Below are 8,918 nucleotides of genomic sequence, written 5' to 3' on the forward strand. Positions count from 1 at the left end.
GTTCCCGGAAGAGTACGCAGATCCTGATTCACATGTGGTACACGTCGTGTTGCTCATGTAAGTACAAACCCGGTTATAAGTCTAATTCGTTAGGTGACATTCGATAAAAAGAGGACGGGATTGTGGTTACGAGAATTGAAACATATCAGTCGTCTTCTGCGAAACAGATATTTCATAACCAACTCGTGATGGCGTTCTTAGAGTATTCGAAGGAATGATTTTAACTTCAACACTTGGAACTCTTGGTTTAATAGCTTCCTAGTTAGCAGTAACCCTCCATCAAGGAAATCATGATATGAAATGCAGGCTCTGGAAAATCGTCTTAATTTTGTTACAAACATGACATATACTCCATATGCAAGCACATGAGTAAAATATCTAACGGTAGATAACTTCTTTAAGATGTCACCAGATCGCTTAAGTCAAAATTATCCAGAGCTATATAAGGATGTAGCGAACAAATATACAAAATAATTGTGTCGATACCTGTGTTTGTAACGAAGGAGGCGTGTATATAATAAACACAGTGTTAGAGGAGATAACTCTCACACAGAAAAGTGTTGGTACATTGGGTGAGTTTCAAAAGCGCAAAAAACTGTTCGATAACATGCACATATATATCATCGTCATCTTAAGAGCTTGTCTCACAGAAAACCATGCAAAATTCAAAAATTCGTCCAGGTGGATGGTCAAAACTTGTCTGGTCAATTTAGATTTTTAAGATGTTAAGTACATTAGAAATAAAAAAAAACATTTTAAATTTTCCACTAATTTGTGTCTATATTTAGTAACAGCCTAATTTGTATATTTGACTGAAATGGCTTGAATTTCTACCAAAAAAACGGTTCAGTTGAAGAGCATATACAAACTGTCATGCAAATTGTGTTGGGTTAATACTTGATAATATTATAATAACAACTATAATATATCATGGTTTATACTTTTATGAGATGTTTTGCTCTTTTGACTATTCAATAGAATGCTATATATGAAACCTACTTTTGCATAAGCTGTTTTTTAATGAAGTTTGGGTCACTGGTTCCCGAAAAGGTGAAGCTAGAAATTCATGAAATGAACTTTATTTAAAACATCGTTCTTAGTTTTATAAAATATAAAAAATCCACCCATGGCAAATAAGTAGAAACAACTTAATTTTTCAGTTGAAATATGGCTATAAGGTCCTTCCCCCCCCTTTTTTCAAATATCAATTACAAGTAAAATTAGGCAGAAAATAATGATAACTACACTGAAAATGTTTAATCTTGCATAAATAAAATATTATATTTCTAAAAAAATGTTTTCAAATGCAAATTTCATAAATTAAGCAAGATTTGATACAATTTACATATATAGTTCAATAAGAGTTATTTCCCCTTGTGGAAATCTCTTTCAGAGAAAGGATAAAGGGTGTTTGTTATGATGGCGTCTGCACACACTTGCAATTTTGCAAATTTTGGTAATTCTGATTGTTCAGCTAACAATACCTTTATCCATCTGTATAATTGTAACAGAGATACCTCAAACCATCTTTCAAGTTTACAATGCTCAGAAAAAATTCCTGACAAATGCTTGCAATTTCATGTTATCAGGTTATTCCTGAGGCATTACTGATTTTATACAGAAGTGGAATTTTTTCTATCGACCACACAACCTTACAATTAAAAATTTGTCAAGCACATAGAGACTTATTAGGTATACACTGGAGGAGGAATAAACATAGCTGTTGCTATCCCAACCACAACGAGAAAAGCAAGGCAAAACCAGATCGTGGTACAACTCCATCTCTCTCTAAACAGTACTGGCTGAAAACACGTCAGACCATCCCAGTAGGATCAGGTAAGCATGAAATATGAATCACTATTATACTATATGTGAACATTTATCTCATTCTGTAGTAGGGATTAGCCTACAGAATGTTTAAAATCTCAATTAAATAATTACATAAGACTAATCCCATGACTATCTACATGTACATGCATGAACATACATGTATGTAGTTGCCTTTTCCGAAGTATTGTAAACAAATGCAGTCATTTAATTGTTTCTGTTAAATGAATTTTAACTGGAAGATACTCAAACAGTTTGAAGCTTGATATATTGTATAGACAGAGGCATATTTATTGGCACCAGGGGACAGGCTTCACCTGTGGATCTACATACATGTATATTATAAATGCATTTGATTTTTTCAAGGACATGTATCACTCTTAGTGTTGGCTTGACCCCCCCTTTTAAAATCAACAATCGGCACCTGCCAGCTGCCTGGTTGACAGAAATGTTTGCATAAATTTTAGCCCATCTCTTCTTTTCCTGAATTTGGACTCATTTTTATGAAAACTTTAACAGTTAGTCCCTCAATCTATAGAAATGTATGTTTAAAATGATGAATGCTCAATGTCCCCTCTTAAAATTCTGTTGTTTATCCTGATAACTAAGTGAAAGAGTGCATGTACATGTAAATGTCAGTAAAATGTAAAAAATTTGTAAGGGTTCCGCGGAACCCAGTGTCTCGCCTACATTTGCTGTTAATCGCAGGCTCAACAAAAATGAGGAAAAAAAATAATATCAATATTCCTCTCGATACTAATTTTGATTGTAAAAAGCTTCTGTCCAAGTTTAGTAAAAATCCAGGATAGTTTTTGAATCTAATAAATGTTTTAAAAACTTTAACGGCAGACTGTATGTAATGTTAACTGGAAGAAAAACTAAGTCCATTTATAAGTAAAATACGGAAAAACAGGAACAACATTTTAACAAAATTTCCTTCTAGATACTAGCTTTTAATCATAAACAAGCTTCCGTCCTTAAGTTTTGTACAAATCCAGGATAGTTTAAGAAAGTTATTAAAATTTTAAAAACTTTTACCACAGAGTGAATGTAATGTTTCCTGGCAGAAAAACTAAGTCCATTTATAAGTAAAATATAGAAAAATGGAATTTTTTTTTTACAAAATTTACTTCTGAATACTATCTTATGATCATAAACAAGCTTCTGTCCAAGTTTGGTACAAATCCAGGATAGTTAAAGAAAGTTATTAAAATTTTAAAAACTTTTACCACAGAGTGAATGTTATGTTTCCTGGCAGAAAAGCTAAGTTCATTTATAAGTAAAATACGGAAAAACAGGACTTTTTTTTTCAAAATTTACTTCTGGATACTATCTTATGATAATAAACAAGATTCTGTCCAAGTTTGGTAGAAATCCAGGATCGTTTAAGAAAGTTATTAAAATTTTAAAAACTTTAACCACAGAGTGAATATTTGTGGACGCCGCCGCCCCCGCCGCCGACGGAATGTAGAATCGCCATGTCTCGCTTTTTAGACAAAAGTCGAAGGCTTGACAAAAAGAAAGTGCTAGGTTGTAATTCCCATTTTTTTAAAATCAAAGCCAGTGTTGAACATCAAGACATTTAGGTATCACATATATAAATAGATAACTATAAAATGTTGTGAAAATGCCAAGGGGAATCGATTACAATGTGTATTGAATAAAATATTAATAGATAACCAAGGTCAATATTTATGGGTAAGCATGAGAATGTTGACTCTTTTGTCAGAACATGTAATTGTAAGTTGTAAATGGCCAATAATGAGAATAAGCTTAAAGTTCCTTTTTTGCTTTCTTCATCTTGATTATAGACTAGTCAAAACAAAAACAGATAAATATGAGGGGCACTAAGTGGCAGGGCCTAGAAATCAATTGTTTTCCCCAACCCTGAGTCATTTTATACCGTGTACCAGTGAGCAAGGAAATATATTTATGCACTCTTTTTGGTTTTAGGATTATGCAAGCAGTGTGTCACAGAGCTGAGAAAAGATTTATGTAGTGTAGCCATAAATTTTGAGAAAGAAATAGGTAAGTTTGAACTTTCAAATTATTTATTTCCTTAGATCTTTGTAAATGAAATTGCGCATTTTATATGTAATTTCTATAGCATAAAACAATAATAAAAAATCAACACTTTCAGAATGTAGAAACTAAACCAATACAAAAACTATTATTTTTTGAAGTATTCCCAAAATGATCTGTGGCATGGACAGTAGTCTTTAGCATTACCTTTTGCTCAACATTGAAGCAGGATAAAGACTACTTTTTATTTGTATACTCTATTTATAATAAAAAAAATTATAATTCAATATTTGGCTGAATTTGCAAGATAAATAGATTAAGAAGAGCACTTTAGGCTTTTCCTTTGTTGAAGACTGTATGTTGACCACTAGAAGTCATTTTAAAAAGTTGTTGGGTTGCTGTCTCATTGATTTAAATAAAATACTCTGTATTGATGTTTGTCTTATGTTGAATACTCATATATGCCACTGCCTAGACCTAGTATAAAAATTGAATTGTAGTTAAGAAAACATTAGACAAAAAAAAAATTATTGTCAGTTCAAACTACATGTACATACCAACAATAGAATGTACATGCATCATATGCAGGGTGTCCGGACAGAATGGGGACGTTAAATTCGATGCTCTTTGCATGTTAAGAACCCTTGCAACAACTCTTTGAGGGGTCCGTAGGTGGCCTGTTGCAAGGCAAAATTTCTGTCCCTATCCAATTTACCCTCATTTTCCAGTGGCAGTCCAAATTTCCCCCACCATCATACCGGATGGCCTCTATTATTACAAGACCTACCTATTGTATTTATTGTTAACTTGTTCTCGTCCTGAACATGCATTAAATATTTGCCACTGGACGTTAAGCAACCAACAATCAATCAATCAATCATATGCAGGGCAATTAAGGCAATATTGCTAATTCATTCTCATCATTTTCAACATTAACGCACTACTTTGTATAATCAATTGTGTGTCAGAAAAAGCCACTATTTGCCTTCCTGCATCTTAACTCATGTTACTCTATATTTATAAAGTATTTCAGTTATAATAAAACTTATTTTATCATTTTCTTTTATAGAAATCTTTTACCAAGTCCAAGAAAGTTCAGTTGACATAAGAACAGGTTGCCTAACTGGTAAGTTACTTTTTATGTTTTATATATATAAACCAAGGCTACGTGTTGAAGGCCGTACCTTGACCTATAATGGTTAACTTTTATCAATTGTTACTTGGATGGAGAGTTGTCTCATTTGCACTCATACATTATCTTCCTATATCTATATATATATTTATCCTGCAATTAGCCAACTATTGTACAAATAACAGGTATACAAATAATTTTTTATTTGTATAGTCTCCTGTTACCCCACTTCCACGTTGAGCAAGCGGTAATATGAATATTTATGTTTCCTAACCAGTTCATTTCGCAGTCCACGTTTCAACTATGTTGATTTCTTTGAGAAATTAGAGACAATGATTTTGATTTTAATAACTAAAGTTTCGAGTGTTAGGAGTAATTTCAGGATAAACACAATATAAGTACATTGTCGGAAAATATAAAATTTATTTGTACTCTCTACAAAACAGGAGAAAAGCTCGGTGGACCCTCGCTTTTCGTCCTGTTTCTAAAGCTCATACAAATAGATTTTATATTTTCTGACAACATACATATATTGTATATATATATATATATATGTGTGTGTGTGTGTGGTATCAACATACATATACAATATATGTACAATTTATTTGTATGAGCTTTAGAAACTGTATAAAAAGGTTATGCCCCTTTATTAATGGAAAAATTTGCAAAAGTTTTAGTTTCCGTTCTCTTTCTTAAGTTTGCCATAATCAAATGTTATGAAACTTATACACAATGCTTATTATCATAATTACCACAAAATACAGATCAAGTTTGAATTTTAGTGGGGTCACTCTAACCATTATCGAGTTATGCCCCTTTATAAATGAAAAAAAATGCAATTTTTTAGTTTCCGTTCTCTAACAAGTTGCCTCAACCAAATGTTATGAATCTTATACACAATGCTTATAACCACAAAACACGGATCAAGTTGAATTTTGCTGGCTTCACTTTAACCATTTTCTAGTTATGCCCCTTTATAAATTGAAAAATTACAAACTTTTTAGTTTCCGTTCTGTAACTTAAGTTTGCCCCTACCAAACATTATGAAACCTATACACAATACTAATTACCACAAAACTCAGATCAAGTACAAATTTTAGTAGCGTCACTTTTATCGCTTTTGAGTTATGTCCCTTTATAATGTTGTAAGCAAGCGGGGGCATCATTTGTGTCCATGGGGACACATTCTCCATTTATTTTAACTACTTTCAATGAAAAATAACACAATATTTGAAATGACAAATGCATGACCTTAATATGTACCTTGAAAAACAGTAACCATTACAGTAATTGTATGTAAGAAATAATTTCATCTGAATTTTTTTTTTTAGCAGCAAAAGACAATGACTGCCAAGATATGGAATTAGAAAATGATGCATGTATTTCTTCTCACTGCACAGGTACTTATATAGTTGTTCTCTCACATTTCCTGAAGTATCATTACATATGATCGATGGTTCTTTAAGAGGACAGAATTTTTCAGCTACAAATTCATCTAGGGGCCACAGCCTTGAGATGGGATGTAGACAAGAAATTTCCTTAAGTTATAAATTTCATTCATAATTTTTTTATCACTATTTTACTTAGCAATGTCAGTGACACAAGGTTATGACATTACACATTTTCCTTCTGTTCGACTGAGAAAATCCAATATCACACAAGTAACTTGATTTGGAAATTATCACAAATAAGTTTTCTAATTATCATAAGTTTACATTGATAGTATCTTTATTTACGAGCTCTTTAAACAACATCACTTTAAAAAAAAAATGTTATATCCTATTTGGTTAATATTTCAAGGAATAATTTGAGAATGGAAATGGGGAATGCGTCAAAGAGACAACCCGACCAAAGAGCATAAAACTGTGCAATGAAACCAATAGGTATTAAACAAAGCGAGAAAATCCCACACCCGTAGGTCTTTTTCAGTTGTTGTAAGTAGTTGCCAGCTATCATAATTTTTTTTTTTTGGGTCCATAAATCAGGGTATTTGGTGTTTTTTTATTATTTAATTTTAATACGACTGCAAATTAGGGGTCAAAAACAATACTTTTTTAATACTTTGTATAAATTGCTAATTTCTTGACAAATTTCAAGGGTTTAAATCATTGTCTAGAATTCTACATGTTCTTTAATCTGCTAAATCTAATTTTGTTTCAAAATTTTGGGAATTTGTGCCCTGTTCTTAAATTGGTCCACATTGAGGTCCAAAATTAAACTGTTTTTGATTTCATCAAAAAATTATTCATTGGGGTTTTTTCATATGCAGAATCTAAACCAGTATTTAGAATTTTTATTTTGAGTCCGGTTTTTAAATTGGTCCACATTTGGGTCCAAAGGGTCCAAAATTATATATTGATGGATTTCAACTATTTTTCAATTCTTTGGGTTCAATGATATGCTGATACTGGACGTGTCTTAAGATTTTTGATTGTAGGCCCAGTTTCACATTGGTCCACATTAAGATCCAAAAGGTCCAAAATTAATCTTAATATAATCAACTTTAACAAAAATCAAATTACAATATATCCCTGTTCTCGAGCCTCCTGATGATCATGAAAAACCAGACTTTCAAAATCATAAGATTAGGAGAGCTCAGAGCCAATTTATATCAATTCCTTGACTTTGACCAACACATACACAGTTAATAAATAACTTTACCAAATATGTATTTACACTTTAATACTTTCAGGTGGTGATTCAACTCAGCTTTCGTCCCAGTTTTCCCAGCAATCTGATTATACACAAGCAAGCAGCCAAGACTGGATGGATGCTCAATTGACTTCGAAAGAAAGGCTTAATTCGGCTATGAAAATTCTGTCAAAAGATTATGAACCATTAAAACATCAGCTGTGTCTGTCATGGTCCAGCATAAGTAAAAGCTCAAAGTCTTATTACCAAAAGAAAGCACAAGAGGCCATCTTCCTTATTTTGAACATAATAGCTCCTGGACAAGAAACTGTATTGTTGAATTCCATCCAAACAAGGCCAAAATAAAAATATTGTATGTTTGCCCAAACGCGACCGACCCAAAAAAAACCCGCCGACTCAAATTCTTTTTTTGCCGTTTTTTTGAATATTTTTATTTTTTCGGACCTTTTTCGTGTCCGCTCCGTCATCGTATAAAACTTAATGTTCGTCGTCTTTGCGTTTGAAAGTAACTGTGAATAAGATTAAAAGAAAGCGTGTAAGAGACGCAGTTAATCGATATTCGATGTTCTCGGTTTTTATCTTCGGATTTAAAGAACGGTTACTTCTGCTTTGGCACCGGCTACTGCAAAATTGTCAAAAATAATATTTTCACAAAGTTTTCATTTTTTACCAAGTCGATGAAACATTGATAATTAAAGAAATTCAGACATAAACGATTCATTTTCTGAAGAACAGAGATTTAAGCATTTACTTTACAGTGTGAAGCAGATTATTTAATAAAAAAACAACTTTTTATCACTTCATTCACTTCCGGTACTTGTTACACGAGATCGTACATCAATCTAACTTTCGGCGACAAAATAAGTTTGTTACTTCATTTGAACGTGATAAAAATTGCCTCCAGTTAATGTTTAATCCATTTATTGCATTAAAAACGTTATATTCCTTTCCAAATAGCTTGTCAAACATCGTTTATTTTTGTAAATTTTCTTCGTCCGCCATTAACTGTTTTCTAACTACGGATCGGAAACGGACCAGCTATGACCGAAATCCGTATTTTTACAATAATAACTACGGACGCATGAATGGAACAGCTGACAAGGAAATTGGTCCCAAATGGAAAAATTGCGCATTCCACACGCATTAACAGACTATTTATTAGATTTACTTGATTAATGTATATAATTCCATATATATGGATTGTTTCAAAATATTGATTAAACTTGCTTAATTAACTCTGGGACTATAATACTAATATCAATATATATGGCCCAGCTTAACTTTG

At 32.2% G+C, this 8,918-nt stretch overlaps 1 protein-coding gene across 1 annotated transcript; it reads left to right on the forward strand.

Annotated features, from left to right (window-relative positions):
• The first annotated feature begins 1,565 nt into the window (after nt 1-1,565).
• On the forward strand, nt 1,566-7,978 carry LOC127712825 (uncharacterized). Its single transcript, XM_052219432.1, has 5 exons — nt 1,566-1,836; nt 3,781-3,855; nt 4,919-4,975; nt 6,313-6,381; nt 7,674-7,978. Exons 1-5 carry the CDS (start codon nt 1,566-1,568, stop codon nt 7,976-7,978), a joined length of 777 nt encoding a protein of 258 aa, XP_052075392.1.
• Nucleotides 7,979-8,918: the final 940 nt, after the last annotated feature.

This window comes from Mytilus californianus, unplaced genomic scaffold (genome assembly GCF_021869535.1).
Source record: "Mytilus californianus isolate M0D057914Y unplaced genomic scaffold, xbMytCali1.0.p SCAF_8, whole genome shotgun sequence".
In the NCBI taxonomy this organism is placed as follows: Eukaryota; Metazoa; Mollusca; class Bivalvia; order Mytilida; family Mytilidae; genus Mytilus; species Mytilus californianus.

Excerpts from the sequence above, each read along its gene's own strand:
- LOC127712825 (XM_052219432.1), top strand. The coding sequence starts at position 1,566 with ATGCTTGCAATTTCATGTTATCAGGTTATTCCTGAGGCATTACTGATT. Across the intron at positions 1,837-3,780 it reads GACCATCCCAGTAGGATCAG|GATTATGCAAGCAGTGTGTC; the intron begins GTAAGCATGAAA and ends TTTTGGTTTTAG. Across the intron at positions 3,856-4,918 it reads AAATTTTGAGAAAGAAATAG|AAATCTTTTACCAAGTCCAA; the intron begins GTAAGTTTGAAC and ends TTTCTTTTATAG.